Source organism: Trichosurus vulpecula, chromosome 3 (assembly GCF_011100635.1).
Source record: "Trichosurus vulpecula isolate mTriVul1 chromosome 3, mTriVul1.pri, whole genome shotgun sequence".
In the NCBI taxonomy this organism is placed as follows: domain Eukaryota; kingdom Metazoa; phylum Chordata; class Mammalia; order Diprotodontia; family Phalangeridae; genus Trichosurus; species Trichosurus vulpecula.
Genome location: NC_050575.1, coordinates 63661687 through 63680464, shown reverse-complemented (window position 1 = coordinate 63680464; position 18778 = coordinate 63661687). Strand labels below are relative to the sequence as shown.

Sequence of the window (18778 nt, the reverse complement as noted above, 5' to 3'; positions counted from 1 at the left end):
GGAATTTTAGTTGAGTTTGTGCTCAAGCTGTGTTTTTATCTGAGGCATTACTTATAAATGTTCTGGAGTCATTCTTCTCTTCATTGTTTGTGTCTTGCACATCTCTGCCACCTTAGTAATTTTTTATGGTTTTTTTGCTTGTTTTCAGAGCCCGTTAGTCCAGGCTTCCTGACTTGAGATTTCATATTAGGACTGGGTTCTGCCACACTTCTGGATGGAATGTCTGGGCTGCTGTAGCTGCTTTCTTGGCAGTATTGAGCGTTTTGTTATTCCAGGATCTTAGACTCAGCTCAGGCTAGAGACATGAAAGTTTTCATTGCTTCCAAAGTGGTCTGATACAGGGTAAAATCTGATTGCTACCCCTCTTGTCTGAGTTCTGTAAGTTCTTGACCTGGGTTTTGGTTAGAGCAACAGTAGACTGGTGATAAACGTAGCCATCATCTGCCAGCTAGGAAGTTCTGCTGGTTCAGAGTAACAACTTCAGTGTCCCCTTTGGTCTGGAATTCCTGTCCTGGTTATTCCTCTGCAGGCTGGGCTTGATGCTAGAACTGAAATTTGGGTCTCAGATCCAGGGCAGATAGAGAAAAGGATGTGCACACAAGGGTGGTGTTCTTGGGTAGAGAGGTGCTATGCAATACACTGAGAAAGAAGGAAATTCAGAAGCCAAGAGCAACAGTGATGTGGCTCAGACCTAAGGAGCAGAACAGGATTCCTTCTATCACTCCCTGAACCTCATTTTCCTCATCTCTTCTTTGTACTACTTAGCAGGAATATCGTGAACAGAAAATACACTATAGAAATGTGATCTAGTGTTTTCATGATTATCATCAACATATTGATTTTAGCATTTAAGTAAGTCTTGTAGAAGAATCATGATATCATTACTAGATGTGGGTAGATTTTATCTACATTTACACAATTAGTAGATACAAATTCATTTTCCTAATGCCATACTGAGATCTGTACATCTTTTTTCCAGGGAAAGAGCGTTATTACTGGAGGCTTAGATGCTTTGGAGTTCATTGGGAAAAAGACAATGGATGTGATAGCTGAAGGTGATCCTGGATTTAAAAAAACCAAGGGCCTAATGAACCGAAATTCTACATTGTCTCAGGTACTGCATCTTCTTACTCTGTCATATTTTCTTTTCCCATTGTGATCCATACTGGTGCCTGTGTCAAGAATCTTAGGCTCTTCTTATTTTTTCTTTTTGGCTTGTTTTTAGTAGCTCTTTCTCTAGGCAACCAAAACTGATGTAATCTTTAGTACTTTAGTATTTTGATTTCATCAATGTGGGTACTGTTTCCACTGATTCACATACCAATCAGTGTTCACTTTCTAATAACAAATAAATGTATTGTTAATATAGTAATGCAAAAATGAGCTACTGATAATTTGTTTATATGATGATTTAATAATAGCTGGTATTCATATAGTGTACTTAATACCTGAGTGACCTTGGGCAAATCACTTAACCTCTCTAGGCACTCAGTTTCCTCATCTGTAAAATGAGGAGATTGGACTAGATGATGTGTAAGGTGCCTTCTAGCTCTACGTTGGTGATCCTATAATTCCAACTTTCTGCTGGGGGTTGGGGAGAGGGTATTGGACTAGCTCCGAGGTCTCTTACAGCACTGAGATTCTGTAAATCTATGGTTAGAGAGCTAATGGTCTGAATTGAGGCTGGTTCTTATTTTTCTTTTCACTTTTTGCCCTTGCATATTTCTATTTTATTAGTAGATTCTAAGCTTTGAGGTGCATGTGTACATTAGGTTAATGTTAAAGCCATTTTCCTGGAAAATATCTGGTTTCTCAAGTATTCATTTTGTTGTTCAGTGTCAAAATACTTGTGACTATTTCTACAATAAATCTCCTTCAGTCTTTCCGTCTTTAATGTTCCATGAATTAAAAGGTCAGTACTTTGTACTGTTAATACTCTTGCTACCTATCTTGGTTTCTATTTCCTCTGCTTTTAGAAGTCATCCTTGAGCTACCATTGTGCAAGCTTAATACCCCTATCTCTTTTCAGGTTTTGCGAGAGGCAAAAGATAAGGAAGAGCTGAGGACAGCCAATGAGGTTACCATGGATACTGACAAAAAAGCTCATTATGGATTACTCTTTGATGAATTTCAAGGCCTTTCACATCTAGAAGCTTTGGAGATGCTTTCTCGAGAGAGTGAAATAAAGGTACCATAATAGTTTGAATATGGAATGCTCCCCAGAGTAGGTAGCTCACTCCTTAAATGACGTCTCTTTGAAGCGGGGGAAAACTATATAGTATAAACTGAAAAATAATTATACATAATTACTTTGATATTCCATTGACCTTTTTTGGGGGTACTCCCATGATTTTTTCAGTGTGATGTGCCTTCCAACAATGCATTGCAACACCTTCATACTGTATAGTCAGTCTTCATTAATTTCTGTGGCTTAAAAAAAATAATCATGATGTGGCCAATGTTTAGGTGAGGCATCTATCCATACTTTTCTTGATTAGTCCTAGCAATCTGTTGCCAGTCTGTACTTAAAGCTTTCCAGTTAAACTGTAGCCATAGAGCATGCACACCAATAGCATATTTTCAAGAACCCCAAGTTTCCTCTACACCATGTTAGTACATTGAAATGCACACATTTAGCAGATATAAAAGCCACAGTTAATGTGAAAGTTGGGTGATAGAGTGTCATGGTGGGAATGTGGAGAGAAGAGAGATAGGTCATACAGTCTGGGGCTGTGGAGACAGAACCCAGGGTCTTCTAGTGGGCACCATTGTCAAACTCAGTACCATATTTAGGTAGGTAGAAAGAAACAAAAATAGTTGAGACCTGTTGAAAATGTTATGGTCTTGCCTCTTGACTCTTATTGTGGGATCTACAGGACTGAGGTAGTTTAAATAAAAATGAGGCAAAGCATGATTAGAAATCTTTACATTCAGGTTTTGGATTTGTCAGCTTTTGAAGAACATATGGTTTTTGTTTGATCCAAGATGGGAGGCAGAAATGAAACTGGAAATCAGTATTCAATTGGGAAGGGAAGGCATTTCAAGGTTGGAAGCTCTAGATTCCTTAAGTCATGTCAATAAGTAACAACCACTATATGCCAGGCCCTGTGCTAAGCACTAGGGATACAAAAGAAGGGCAAAAACAGTCTCTGCCCTCAAGAAGTTCATAATCTAATGAGGAGAAGAAAATGCAAACAACTATATACAAACAAGATATATACAGAGGTAATCACAGAGAAGAAGGCACAGGCATTAAAGGAGATGGAGAAAGGCTTTCTTGCAGAAGATGGGATTTTAGCTGAGATTTGAGAGAAGCCAGGAATCAGAGGCAAGGAGGACAACCAGTAAAAATTCATGAAACAATACCTGAACCTTATACTTGAAACAGAACAAGTAAAGTGTTGTCTCTCAGTAGCCCTGGAAACAGAGTTCTCAGTAGCCCGGTTGTTATTTTTTCCTTTACCTTGACCTGCTATTTCCATAAAATTTTGTTATTAATTGACTCAATATTATTTCACATATATTTCTAAAACAGTCATTAGGCACTAAAAATTTTCTAGACATCTCTGATCTAGGCTATAATTTGGATTTACTGCATATAGTTGAAAAGCCTAATATTAATAAAACAAGCAAATTAACAGATGTGTATATATGTTATATCTCTATCCTCTGAAGGGTCCAGCCAACCTTCCATCCTTAAACTTTGGTAAACACAACTGTTGTTGACCAATGAGCTGTTGCTGTTACTGCAAAATTGATCTTTAGCCCCTCAATCTGTAAAATGGTTATATAATACTTTTCTTATCCATAAAATTTCCTTATTAGTAAGGACTTCACTGGAATTCTTTATCCATTTTCAATTATTTGTTATATTCATGTATATCTTATGAATATCTTGTTTGTAACCAGGTGAAATCCCTCACTAACTCTCTGTCTGGTGAAGAATTAGAGAATCTAAAACTTGAATTGGAGCAACTCAAAGAAACTTTTTCATTAGCGGAGTTCAGTGATGAAGAGGAAGATGAAAAAAAGGGTAATATGTAAATTCACTTATTTGGTACAAAAGTATAATTACCATTGAGACAATCTAAATTTAGAATTCTAATCCACTGGAGTTACTCTCACCTACTCTGAGTTAAGTATTCTGGTCCCTACAAAGAAACTATATTTTCTACTCGAAGCAAGTTGACATTCTGGTTTATCAGCCAATCTTTGTTGAGTTTAGTTAGTGTCATTCAGCCCTTCAGCTCTGATATGAACTGACTGAGTTAAGTTCGTGAGCATTCAGACTTTGGAACTAATACCATCAGGGTTCCATGGGTGACCCTTCCAAAGTGCATACATCTCATAATAACTATTTTTCCCCTTGCACTTTCCTGTAAACTTTTGTCGGTGCTTAAAGTTACAGATCAGATGTGAGAATACAATTCCAGCTGACTGTTCAGACTGGATTTTACTAGTAGTCTTCACTTTGGTAGAGTTGCTGTTGGACCAGGATCTTGATCCCAGCTTTGCATGTTCGGGGTCTTAATGTAATCACTCTTTGCATTTAATTATGCTGCCTCTTGTTTTAGACAATAGGCTACTATATAGTATGCCCCCAGCTCCTTGAGAGCATGTCTTATTGAACTTAACAAGCATTTTAAAGCATCTATTTGATGCATAAAAGTGCATTACATTCTTATGTTTCATTTTACCACCCACAAAAGCTTGAGGTTAGTAGACCCTTCTTCAAAGACTTGGTGTTGTCACTTCTTACTCAGGTTCTGGGGAACTAAAATGTGGTAAATTGAGGTAACCTTAAGATCTCTGCTATACATAAAGTGTATTCAACTCTACTGTAGCTACTCAGAGGTTTTCCTTTGAAGTTCTTGGTTGTACCTGATAAGCGAGCACAAGATGAATAAGTATTGCTGTATATAAATGTATATAATCATGCTTGACGTGATTAGAAAGCAATTATTTTGAAACAGATTTACAGAGCTAACTATTGTTATCGACGCAGCTTTTGGGAACTAATAAAGATTTCACTTTTAAATGGTTGTGTACAGTGTGCACCTAAATTTGATTCGAGTTATCCAAGTCGCTGAGTGATATTGATATTGATTATTAACCATAATTATTATTATTAACCATTGATATTAACCATACTGTGATAATCTCCATCTTTTTATAAGCTTCATTTAAGTTATTAGTGCAGGATGTCACTAACAATGTTTGTTCCATCTAGTTGACATCTGCCCTTGTGTAAGTAATCAGAAACTATAATCTTTAAACACTGTTTAAAGTGCTCAAAGGAATTTTCTAAACAGATATGCAGGATTTATACCTCTAATTATCTCCCTTACCTGTCTGTCAGTGAACAGGACTCTGAAATGGTAGATCTGGGATTTTTGTGATAAACTTCAATTGAGTATGCCACTGTGATGTTTATGGACTCCTCCCTCTCAAAGCCTTTACCCTCTGAGTGGGGTAGAGAAATAGCACGAGGCCATTGGGGACCATAGGCCACAGTGCTATGTTCACTGCTTTTATAGGCTTTAGCTTCCATTAGCATCCTCAATCCTATTCCCTAATCCTTGATATCAGGAAAGGCAATGTAGTGTTATGAAAGCAGCCCTGGACTTGGATTATATAGATCATACATTTAATGCTTGAAGGTGCCTTAGAGGTTATCTAGTCCATTTATAGATTCAAAGACTGAGGTGCAAGGTCCTGTAGATTACAGGTGGCAGATGTGGGCTTTGGACCTAGGTCCTCTTAACTTGAGATCCAACACTCTGTTGCACCACATTGCCTCTTACAATTTCCTTTACTTTGCTCCAAAATTTCCCTTTATCCCAGAAGTTGTCTGTCCCTGAACCAGCATTTATAGGTTTTGCCACTATATTTCAAACTCCAAAGAGTCTCATGGCCAAGTTAGTCTGGGAGATATTGGGGTAGACTATCAGTGTTAAAGGAGATCAGCAAAGGGCTTTGAAAGATAAATGCTTTTGGATGGGCAGAGAGGAACAGAGAAGGCATTCCAAGTGACATTTTCTGTTTATATTTCTGTTGTGTGCGTCTTGGTGTGCTCCTTTGTGGTGGTCCTGATCACCTGTTAGAGACTGAGCTTTGGGAGAGCATACCTTCTTCATTGATAGGAGTAATGGCTACACGATGCCCTCTGGGCTACACACAATCTGCGTACCCTGGGAATGCTGTGTGGTGCTTGTTGCTGACATGTCTTACTGGTCTATCTATTTGTCTTTCAGAAGATGAAGATTTCACTACAGAGATAACAGAGCTGTTTTCCCAGCTGCATGTTTCTACCAGACCTGACAAACTGACCAAAGTGAGTCACTTCATCCTGGTAATTTTTTTTCTAAGACATACAAGATTTTGAAAAGATGATTCTAAACTCCTGGTATACATATCACAAAGATTAAGGGTTTATTCTTTTATTTTATTTCCTCTCTAGTAGATCCCATAATATTTTCCTTTTATTCTCCTACTGCCTGGCACAGCATGCTACATATAGTGGGCACTTGATACATGTCGGTTATTATCCTTATCCTTACTTCTCTTACTTCACATTTATGTAATGCTTTCTTCGCCACAATCCTGTAAAGTAGGTAGTCCAGGATTAGGGATATAGGGATTTCACCTGTGATTTCACTGGTATAGGCAACTTTCAGATGAAGAAATTATCTTTACCAGTGCAGGTTGGCCTCTTCTCTGCAACCACAGACAGAGAGTAACCTAGAACACAATGAGGGTAGGTGATTTGCCCAAGGTTGCATATCTAGTATATGTCAGAGATAAGACTTGTGCTCAGGTCTTCCTGCCTCCAAGGCCATCCTGCTTCCAAGGCCAGCTCTTTATTCACACCAGCTCTCTGGTAGTCCAACTATTATTGTTTTAATGCAAAGGGATATTTACTTAAAATAAAATTGCAACATCTCCCATACCCCTCCCCCAAGAAAATTATAATTAAAATGCAGCTACTGTTCCAAGCATCTAATCCTTGAGCTACCTTCTCCAGTACATAGCAGGAATTGCTTTCAACAAATTGCTCATGCCTGGATGTTAAAAATCAGCATCAGGAATAGTCTCTGCCTAGTCAAAAGTCCTAGAGGGCATTATAGAGCAGCACATTGTCTAAAGTAGGAGCATGGAACAGTAGAAGGAGCACTGGACTGGGAGGTAACATTTTTAGGGAAACTTGGGTTCGTGTCCTTGCTCTGCTATTTACAAGCAGTATGACTGTGGATAATTCACATAAATTGTATGACCTCTGGTAGTTTTCTTTGCATCTGAGAAACTCAGTTCTTATCTATAAAATGAGGATAATAATTCCTGTCTTGTAACATTGAGCTGATTATCTATCTTCTCTGAGATTGTTTTCTCAGCTACGAAGTAAATTTAATAATCCATGCCTTCCATCTCTCAGAGAAGTTGTGAGGATCAAATGAGATAATGTGTATGAAAGAACTTTGAAAAGTACAGAGCTCTGGGTGGGGCAGTACACACCCATAATGCCTGTTTCTGGGGAGGCTGAGGCTGGTAGATCACCTGAGCTCTGGAGTTCTGAGCTGCAGTGAGCCAAATGAGCCCATCACGTATCTGTACTGAGTCCACCAGTGATAATGGTGAGCCCTGGGAGCGGGGAGCCATTAGGCTGCCCAAGGAAGGAGAGCCAGCTTAGGGTCCAAAGCAGTCAGTCCAGGCTATCTTATGCCGATCAGCAGTGGGATCAGGTCTGTGAGTGTCTGCTTACACTTCCAGCCTGAGTGAGATAGGGAGACCCAATCTCAAAAGAAAAAGAAGAAAAGTATAGAGCATTATGCAGCTGTCAGGTATTATTACAACAGAGGCAGTGTGGGGTAGTGCATGGGGAACTAGACTTGGAGGTAACACACCTGAGTTCAAATCCTGTGATACCAGGCAAATGACTTATTCTTCCTCAGCCTCAGTTTCTTCATTTGTAAAATAGAGATGGTGATAATAATAATACCCACCTCACGGAGTTGTAAGAATAAATAAGGGTGTATATGTAAAGTGCTTTGTAAAACCTGAAGTTGCTATATAAATGTTAGCTCTTATTGCTATTATTATTACTACTGCGAATAATAAAATAATAGGCAGCATGTCTGAAGGATAGAAGGCTTAGACCGAAGTTAGGATGATCGCCCTCTGACCCCTAGATGTGTGACTATGGGCAGGTCACTTCTCTGGGCCTTGATTTCCTCATCTGTAGTCTGAAGATAATAATACCCTGTAGTACCGACTCCAGAGGGTTGTTGGAAAGCTTAAATGAAGTGCTTTGAAAACTTTAAATTGCTATATAAATAATTGTTATTGTTAAATGGTAGCACTAGGTAACATAGTAGATAGCGCATGGGACTGGGAGTCAGAAAGACCTGAGTTTGAATTCCACCATAGATACTTACTATCTGTGTCATATATTTAACTTCTCATAGCACCTACCTCACAGAGATGTTGTGTGGATCCAATGAGGTAACATTTGTAAAGGGCTTTCCTTGAAGCACCACATAAATGCTGTCATCATCAGCGGCTTAATAGCAAGGTATTACCTAATTGTTGGTTTTTGTGGCTGATGGCTAAGGTGCCTGCCATCATAATTTTAGCATTTGGAGGTGCTTTAATCTGAGCTCAGAGTCCATAATAATAATAACACAGAAGGTGTTTTCAGCGTACTTAACAGATAGCTGAAGAGTTTATAAAAGGACTCATCCAACTGTAGTATGTTCAGTATGGCAGGCCAGTTTTCATTGACATCGGAATTAATTGACATCTGTGGCCTGTCCTTGTAAGAGCCATCATAGTGCACAGGAGACACAGGTAGGTACATGCTTTTTATTAATCGGCCCCCTGTATTTTATAATGATTTCCTTCTGTTCTCAAGAGGCCAGAAAGAAAGGGCTCAGAAATTTGGCACAACATTTTAAAAAGCTACTTGTTCCATAGAATTGTGTTAGAAGCAGCATAGTGGGATGCAAAGACATGATGATGGACTCAGAAGACTTGGGTTTGAGTTCAGGGTGAGACTTACGATCTAGCTGTCCACGGACAAATCCTTTAGTCTCCCCAAGCCTCAGTGTCTTCATCTATAAAGTAGGGATGACAACACTTAGGTTATCTAAGTACTTCATAAGATTATTGTGAGTAAAGTACTTAAGGCAAACTATAAAGCATTATAAAAATGTGAACTCTATTATTTTTCTTTGGAAAAATTAAGTCTTAAGATTTATTCTGTCTTTACAACATTTCTTCTCTATATCCAGTTTCTTTCCATTCAGCCATAACCCTACTGCAGCTCGGTGGCCCGGTGAATAGAGCATTTGGGCCTGGAGTTGGGAAAACCTGTGTTTATATCCTCAGACACTTCCTAGCTGTGTGACCCTCCCTGGACAGTCACTTAGCCCTGTTTGCCTCAGTTTCCTCCTCTATAAAATGGAGATAACAGTAGCACTTGTCTCCTAGGATTGTTGTGAGGATCAAGTGAAAAAATAATTGTGAAGCCCTTAGCATAGTACCTGGAACAGAGTAAGTGCTATATAAATATTATTATTAAATTCCAGCCCTCATCACCTTTTCTCTTGGTTAGGTCATTAGCCTTCTGACTGGTCTTTCTGCCTCAGGTCTCTCCCCACTCCACTCCATCCTTCACTCAACTGCCAGCATTATTTTTCTAAAGCATAAAGGGTCTGACTATTCTCCCCTCTCTTCCCCTTTGCTCAGTGAGGTCCCGTGGATCTCTGTCACTTCCAGGATCAAATGTAAACTCCTTTGTTTGGCATTTAAAGCTTTTCATCATCTAGCCCTTTCCTCCCTCTCCAGCTTTCTTGTACTTTACTCTCCTTATGCTCTACACATAGCTATACTAACCTACTTACAGTTACTCAAGCATGACACTCCATCTTCTACCTCCGTGCCTTTGCACTGGTTGTAACCCATGCCTGGAATGCTCTGCCCCTCATCCCTGTCTCTTACTTTTCCTGGCTTCCTTCAAGACTCAGCTCAAATCCCACTTTCTGCAGAAATCCTTTTCCAGTGCTCTCAGCTATTAATGCCCTCTTCTTTCAGACTACTTTCATCTACTTCATATATACCTTGTATGTACCTGGTTATTTACATGTTGCTTCTTTCATTAGAATATATGTTTCTTGAGGACAAGGGCTGTTTTTTGCCCTTTTTTTGTATCCCCAGTGCTTGGCACAGTACCTGGCCCAAGGTCAATACTCAAAAAATGCTTGTTGGTTAACTGATAAAAATGCTTGTTGACTTTATCAGGTGGAGAGAGCTTCCAAAATGGAAGCCTTCCTGTTTCAATGAAATCACAGGTGCAATCCCCCTCCCTACACCTAGTACTAATTGTACTTATGTGTACAGTTTATATGAGAGACCATATATGTAGTGCAAAGAACATTAGACAGGTGGTCCCAAAAACTGGGGTCTAAAGGCCAAAGCCTTGCTACTTACTTTCTGTGAGACCTTGTATAAATCACTTCACATTCCTGGGCCTTAAGTTTCCTCATCTGAAAAATGAGAGATTCAAACTAGAAAATCTCTAAGGTAATTAGAATTTTAGGATTCTCAAAGGGATTTTTCCTGTTCTTATCAACAGACAATAACAGGCAATACTGTGCTAAGCCACTGGGTGGCATTAATATGATGAGAAAATTGACCATCATTTTTCTTGGGCTAGATTTTTTTGGCCACAGTGTTTTTATTGCAAGGTGGTGGCTTTATGCCAGTGCATAGTGCCTATGCAATATGTGTTCTGTAACTACAAGCATGGTGTGGACTTTCTTTGTGGCTTTATATAGTCATTTAGAACTGAAAGAGCAACATCAGATCTCATTGAGTCCAACCTTTTTGTTTAGTAGGTGTCAGTTCTGCTTCTGGGGCAGGAAGCCTATTCAAGGTCTTTTTGGGTTTGATGGGCATTTCTCTTTTATTTTTTTAATTCATATGTAGGCAAGAAATACCGTTCATGAGTGGATCAGGATGTCTAGTTCCAAACCTTTAACAGAGGAAGAAGAAGAAGAAAGAAAGCAAGTAGAGCTGGAGAATCCAGAGCAAGAAGATAAAAAAACAATAGAGGTAAATAATAAGACAAAAAAGAACCCTTTTAATATACGTTTGAAATGTAAGTACCACTTAGAAGTAATGATTTAGAATGCTAAAAGTATTAGTTCTTTGTTTACTAGCTACATGGCTTTAGGCAAGTGCCATTGGCTATGAAATGAAAGTGTTAGGCTAAATTATCCCCCTGTTCTCTAACAGCTCTTACATTTTATATTTTAAGGTCCTTTCCTGCTCTGACATTCTTTGTTCTGTGGTCATTTTTTGTTCAGATGTCTAATATGTTTCAGGATGTTGGATATCAAATTGTTTACCACAGGGTGAAAAAATGGATGATGTTTCTTAGAGAAAAATTACCTACTTACAGAAAATAAGTGGTTTTCTTTGTCTCCCAGGATATTCATGCATTTGCCATCCAAAGCCTGGCAGAACTGACAGCCTACTCCATTGAAATGTTCCATAAAACAGCAGCATTGATTCTACATGGCCAAAAGCAGGAGATAACTGCTCTAAAGAGAAGCAAAACCCTTTCCCAGTGAGTATAATGAGTTTTCTTTGTAAATCAAAACTATTTTCAGGTCTTTGTATTGCCATCACCTAGTGCTCCTCCAGTCACACAGTAGGAGCCTAATAAATGCTTTGATCCATTGAGTACATGTTGGTCAATTTGAACCTGTGACGTTAGGGAAGGAGGGAATATGTTCTAGGGAATGTATAAGATACAGCTTGAAGAAAGGCATGAAGATGTGAGAGTACAGGCCAAGTTGGGGGTTGTGGCAGAAAAGTAGTTTAGTTTGGCTGGAGTGTAGTGTGTGGAGAAAAATAATATTAGCCTGGAAAGGTAGAGTGGTGTCATGTTTCAGTGAGCCTTGAGTGCAAGGCAAAGGAATTTGAACTCAACAGGCAGTAGGGAACCACTAAAAACTTTTTTAGTAGGGGAGTGACACCACCAGACCTAAGCATAAGAAAGTTGGTATTTATAGTGGTTTGAATAGAGGAGAGGTTAGAGGCCAGAAACCCTCCAACAAGGGTCTCATGTAAGTCAGAGCAGTTGGTAATGAGAGCCTAACCTAGGGTGCTGCCTAGCAACAGGGATGGATGGGAAAGATTTTGCAGTTACCAATAAGACTTAGTAACATTTAATATGAGAGGTAAGGGGGAACAAAGAGTCAAAAATAACTCTGAGATTTTGAATATGGGAAGTTGTATGAAGTGGTGTCAGGGATCAAAATAGTCAAATCATAAAGAGGAACAAATGTTTAGGGGGAAAAAGAAGATCAGTTTTAGAAGATTATTTGAGTTAAAGCTGTGGTGGGTCAGGCATATGAGTAACTGGAGATTGTGGATCCAGAAGTCAGAGGAAAAGTCAGACCTGGAGATTGGAAAATCATCTGCATGGAGAAAGTGGAGGCATTGGGTATGGACAACTTTTTAAAGAGGCTTAACACTAAATGGCAAGGCCTGGAAGAGGCAGGTAATCAAGGCTTTAGGAAGAGACATTAGCCTTAATAAAGAATAGGGTTACCTATTCTGTGATATGGTGCGGGGGGGGGGGGGGGGGAGAAAGAGAGAGAGAGAATATATTGATATCTAAGCAATAGAGAAGGGCTGCTTGAATCAAATGACTTAAGGCTTCTCAGTGGAGTTGGAGGCCAGGTCATCTGTGAGTTTTGGTGGTGAGAGGAGAGAAGAAAATGAGATAGGACATCTATAAATAGAATAGAAATATTGTTGTGTATCAGGGAGAATCTAGTCGATATCATGTGTCCTGAACTTTCACTGCATATGGTAGTTATTTTTTATGTATTTGTTGAATTGAATTTGATGTGTGTACTGGCTACCAAGAGGCCTCCCTTTGGAAATATGTTTCTGAGCTGAACATGGTGACACATGCCTATCATCTCTGTTACTGAGGAGGCTGAGGCTGATGGATTGCTTGAATTGGGGTTTCTGAGTTTCAGTGGGTGTTCACAGTACGTCTGGCACCAGTATGGTGAGACCCTTCCCAGAGTGGGGGGCCACCAGATTGCCTAAGGTGGCCTGTGTAGGTGGAAAATGGAGCAAGTCAAACCTCCCATGATGATCAGTAGTTGATATTGGGCCTGGGGGTGGGTCCAACCTGGCTAAGATAGAGATACTTAGTCTCAAAAAAAAGAAATTACTTATATTTTATTCTTGACCTAGACACTTATATAACCTTAAGAAGCTTTTATCATTCACATTTGGCACACATGGAGATGATTTGTTTTCTTTTTGAGGTTTTAAAATGCATCCCTTAAATATAGGAAAAAAATCACTTGATTTTTCCTTTTTACTTCCTCAGAATGACAATTTTGTTGTGTAAAGAATTGTCTTCAATGTCTAAAGAATTTGCCACATGCCTGACAACTGTTGGGGTAAGAATTGCTTCATTTCATTGGATTGGAATGTCTGATTTTTTTATAATTCTTTTGCTCTTCTTGCTATATATATTTGAAGTACATACATTTTGCTGTCTGTGACTAAAACTTAGAACCTGAGAAAGATCTTTGACCTTGTACTTTTCCTTTCTAGCCGTTGTTTCTTTAGACATTTTAAGGTTTTTAATTGTCAGTAATTTTTTTTTCTCTCCCTTCCTTTCTTTTTTTGCTTTAATTTTCAAATTTCCTTTTCTGCTGTTCTTTCTTCACACTCTTCTTTTATTGTCTTATTTATCTGAGAACATCTCTTGGAATAACTTTTCTGATTTCCCATTTCTATTGTTTCTAGTATTTTATCTGATTCAGTTGTCTTTTAATGTTTTAAAATTGTATCATTCTTTTTTCCTTTGTTCATTTTTATTTTAGTTGTATTTTTATTTTCTTATGTGCTTTTTTAGTTTTGTCTCTTTTTTGGTGTTTCTATTTATTATTTTTCATGAGGTTTGTGAGGAGTCTTGGCTCCGTTTGATTCTCTCACTCTGGCATCTTGGATCAAGCTCTGACTTTTGTGTTTTTTTTTAAAGTCCTCCATACACTTAGAATATGACTTGTACCTAGTATCAATAGCCATTGAAAGTGCTGTAGTTACAATGCAAATTGTGAAAATAAAAATTTAATATCTCAACGTCACAAAAGTTATTTGTGTGCTTATCTCTTTGAGTCTCAGATTCTTCCTCTAGAAAATGATGGAATTGGACTAAATAATCTCTAAAGTCATTGGCCTCTATAATGTTCTATGTTTCCTATATTACATGTCCTAAGTTTTAAGAACCTTTCCAGCTTTAACATTCTATATTCTACGTTTTTGGACATGGCCAGTGTGGGAATTTATTTTGCTTGACTATGCATATTTTCTTAAGGGTTTTGTTTTTCTTTCTTTATTTTTCAATTTGTAGGGACTGGGGAAGGAGAGGGGGGAAAATTCTCTGTTTTAAGGTTTCTTTCAGCTCCAACATTTTATATTTTACATTCCTGAGTTCCTTCTAATATTTCTGGGTGTGTGTTAATCATGTGTTCAGCAAATCCTTTCTTTACAATGAGCTCAACTGTAACACTTCCTTATTACTAAATTAGGTGGTCCCATTTTTGTCCTAAAATTTTCCAGACAGCCCATCTGAAAAGTTACTGAATGTATTCTTCAGTATTTCATATTTTAATTTACATCCTTTAGAGACACTGAAGTATTCTGGGAAATGCATTAGACTTGGAGTCAGAATACCATAATTTGAGTCCCAATTTTGTCATTTACAAGCTTTTTAACCATTGAGAAGTCACTTTTCTTCCCTGGGCCTTAATTCTTTCCTCTGTAAAATGGCAGAAATAGTTATGCTACCTGTCTTACAGAGTTGTTTTGAGAAAAATACTTTATAAACTATAAAAAGTATGGGAAAGGGAGCTGCCATTATTACTTAAATTGTCTAAGTGCCATGAAAATTAATTTTTCTTACATTTTTTCCAGGTCAAAGAAAAGGCAGATGTGCTTAATCCACTAATAACTGGTGTGTTTCTAGAGGTTAGTTTTGATTTTTTTTTAAACCCATAGCTTAAAGTCTTAGGCTTTAAGAGCACTTTCTGATTCTTTCACTAGTGGCTTTTTTTCGTACTCAGATAATAATTTTTATCTGTCTATAGATATTATTGATTCAGCTATTTATTCACTCTATTTACCTATCACCTGTATTCTATACATTAATTAAAAGCATAAAGTTGGAGATACATTGTAAAGTATGTATATGTTGGGGAAGGTATCATCTTGCTGCTCGAGTAATGAAATATTTCTAGAAGTCAGCTGGTAAACATTGATGGGGCTGAAAATCATAAATAGACTAGTATGACTTCTAAAAGGAACAAAGTTTCATGAGAAGAAATTTTTCTTTTTCAAAAAGATTTCCCATGGTTCCCTTGCTTAAAAGAAAGTGCTTTGGGGCAGCTAGGTGGCACACTGAGTAGAGCACCGGCCCTGAAGTCAGGAGGACCTGAGTTCAAATCCGGCCACAGACACTTGACACACTTACTAGCTGTGTTACCTTGGGCAAGAAACTTAACTCCAATTGCCCTGCCTTCCCCCCTGCAAAAAAAAAAAAGTGCTTTGTTTTTTAAATTCCGTGTCTCTGCTGTATCCTAGACCTGTGTTCTTCAGAACCCTTCTGTGTATTCTGTGATATATGGAATCTTATGTAGAACTTCATGTTACTTGTGAAGTATTGATGATTAGCCATCTAGAAGGAGTGTCCCTTCCACTAAATTTAGAGGAAGGGTGACCTTTTCTAGATGGATTTCATCAATACTGACCCAATGGGGTACTGCTCCGTCACAGGCCTATCTCCTTTCCCTAACCCACAGGAGCCTGGTGTCCATGGTGGAAAGATACAGGCCAGAGAAGATCTCCTCTGCAGTTGTTGTTGGTCTCCACTCGGAGCAATGCAAACAATCTCCCTACTCCAGATTTTCTACCATGCCTCTGTCTTATCATACACGTATTCCTATCCTTCTCAAAAAAAGACAAGAGGGGAGCTAAAGAAGAGAAAAATGCTATAGCTCTGACCTCTTTCAGACAAACATTGGCCCCGTCCTAATTTTGGCCCGGGCTAACGCACTATCCTTGACAATTCCCTCTATTATCCTGCCCCAAGTAGCCCATGGTCTTGATCTTAGAATTCTGTATTTATGGGTTCTGTAAGTTTATTTCAGGCTCCAAATTGTTCTGTGGTTTTATTTCTTCAGGAAATCAAAACAGCAACAACAACAAAACACCTGGGATTGTATTGCCTCAAAATGTCAGGAAGGTTCATATTCTGCTTGTTAGAAGCTATTGCTTGTAAATCGATATGACCCAACATTTAAAGAATTTGGAAGAAAGTGATTTTCTTAAAATTTTAAACTTAGAGTCTGGATTGGGAAAGATCGTGCTTGATTATTGGTTTGACCTCTTAACAGAAAATGGCCACAGTTTGGCAGTGCTCATCAGAAGACTTGGGTTCCCAGCTCAGCTGTGTAACTTAAGAGTTAAAATGTAAATTATTAAAATAAAAATTGAAAATCCTAATTTTTATTGAAACCATTCATCTGTTTACCTCCCTGTTTCTTAGATTCTTTATCTATTAAACATGGGGTTGGACTTAGATGACCTCTAATCACTTTTACTCTCTCAGCGTCAATTTTCTCATCTACAAAGTAGAAACAAGAATATTTGTAATACCTAATCTCTACTTCCCAGAGTTGTTGTGGGGATGAAATGAAAATATTTGAAAGTTCTGGTGAAAACACTTTTTGTAGTCACTTTGTAGTCACTGGACCTAGGTTTGAATCCTGGCTCTAACACTTGCCTGCGTGACCTTGGACAAGTCACTTAACCTCTCTAGCCTTTAGTTTCCTCTTCCATCAAATGAGGTGGGACTAGAGCACCTCTGAAGTCCTTTTAGCTTCAAATCTATGTGGATACTGTAATACTAGATTGTCATTTTGACACCACAAAGCACTCTATAAAGTAAGAATCAATATTATTATTATTATTAATACTACTATTATTATTACATTGTTCCATTAAATTCCTCATCTGATGCCTCTTCATTGCACTGAGGCACTCTTGGGTCCTTAAAGGACTATTCTAAGAAAGCACATGCTGGTAAGTCCTACCAAGGGGTAAATGCCTTCAAGTTCAGCCCAAAAACAGATTGGCATGTTTCATCTGAAAGCCAGCCCAGCTAAATTGGGAGAGATTTATTACTGGAAGGTTGGCTACCAAGTGATGAATTGTGTTTTGATTGCTGAACTCATGACAACTGCCTGTTAAGATATGGAAGGATTGTGACTTGCATTGGTGGAAGATAGATACACCTCACAGAAATAAAAATATTCTTGAAGTATCTAATTATTATTTTTCTTTAAAAAGGTGATTTCACTAAAAAGATGGGATTAATATGAATTAAATCACCAGGTGCAAAAGTAATCTTACGTTTTTTTCTTTGAAGTGACCATCCTTTCTTTTTTGTCTCAATCTCAACAGGCATCCAACAGTGCTTCATATGTCCAAGATGCCTTTCAATTACTTCTTCCGGTGCTTGAAATCTCCCTCATTCAGAGCCAAATTGAATCATCACAGTCCCAATGAGCTCCATACTAGCAGAAGAGAGGGGATTCCTCAGTTACAGAAGCCAATGTGAAGAAATGTTTAAGGACAATAAGTTTTGACCTTGAGCTTCCAGCAATGACTAAAAAGTGCCAGACCACTTTTGAGCCTCATTGTCCTGATGATGCAGAAACGAAAGAGAGGGTAATGGGAAATTTCTGTAGTCTAGACAACCAGGCAATCTAGCAGGTCAAAAGAGTAAACTTGTTGCCTTCATTGTTTGACCAAGACTGTTCAGTTCCTCTTTCCGCTACTACAGATAGTTATGTGCATTAATAAATTCTTTGAAAGAAGACTTGGAGAAGATCCAAGATGAATAGCTCTTGAAAAAAGGTTAGCATCTTCTGCTAATATGATGTTTAACCAAAAACATCTGTTCCACTTTGACTTGATGCATACAGTCCAAACACTATAAATCCTTTCTGAAGGAAAAACTGGATCTTTGAAAACAGTTTTTTCTCTTCAGACAGCACACAGATCTTTCGCTGTGTGGGTGAAAAAGAATTTAATTTTGTATGCCCAGATCCTATTGTTTGATCTGGAAATGTCACATACTTTTTTCCTTCCCAGAATAAAAACTTCAGCTTTATGATGGTCATTAGACTTTGTATGTGCTCTGATGATTATACCTTGTCACCCAAGCCTTGAATATCATTACAGTCCATATCCCAAATGCTTTTTTTCCTCTCCAGTAAACATTTAGCATTGAAGAGAAATTCATAGAATGTTACATTCGAAATCACATTAATCTTCCTGTGGATGAGGACTGGCTTCTGGTGCCATAAAAATGAAGGGCTGACTTCATCTTTAGCCCTTGCTCTTTTAATTACGTATCAGAAGAAAAGTAAACCTAGGAAATGTGGGGGTATGGTCTTTCTTGTGCTGACTTGAATGTCAGAGGGGTCATGTTGACTTAGCTTTTATATCCACATATGCCTCTTTCCTTATTTATGTATATTACTAATGATCTGTTTTTAAAAAGTGATCACTGACAGATTCCCAGAGACAGATAGTGATTTATTACCTTTCAACTTCCAAACAACAAACTAGGTAGGGTTGCTTTTTAAGTACAACTTTGATAAACTGTTTTAATATATAC

General features: G+C 38.2%; 1 protein-coding gene across 2 annotated transcripts in view; it reads left to right on the top strand.

Annotated features, from left to right (window-relative positions):
• FAM114A2 (family with sequence similarity 114 member A2) overlaps positions 1 to 18287 on the top strand; it is a 32888-nt gene extending 14601 nt beyond the window's left edge. The window contains exons 6-14 of one of the 2 annotated variants that reach the window (XM_036749023.1): positions 980 to 1114; positions 2030 to 2188; positions 3910 to 4033; positions 6255 to 6334; positions 10984 to 11109; positions 11487 to 11626; positions 13415 to 13487; positions 15010 to 15063; positions 17557 to 18287. In XM_036749023.1, the coding sequence (XP_036604918.1) occupies positions 980 to 1114; positions 2030 to 2188; positions 3910 to 4033; positions 6255 to 6334; positions 10984 to 11109; positions 11487 to 11626; positions 13415 to 13487; positions 15010 to 15063; positions 17557 to 17661 (996 nt within the window). In that variant the 3' untranslated portion in view covers positions 17662 to 18287. The remainder of the gene's footprint in view (positions 1 to 979; positions 1115 to 2029; positions 2189 to 3909; positions 4034 to 6254; positions 6335 to 10983; positions 11110 to 11486; positions 11627 to 13414; positions 13488 to 15009; positions 15064 to 17556) is intronic. The other variant, XM_036749024.1, reaches the window with a different exon arrangement.
• The last annotated feature ends 491 nt before the right edge of the window (positions 18288 to 18778 follow it).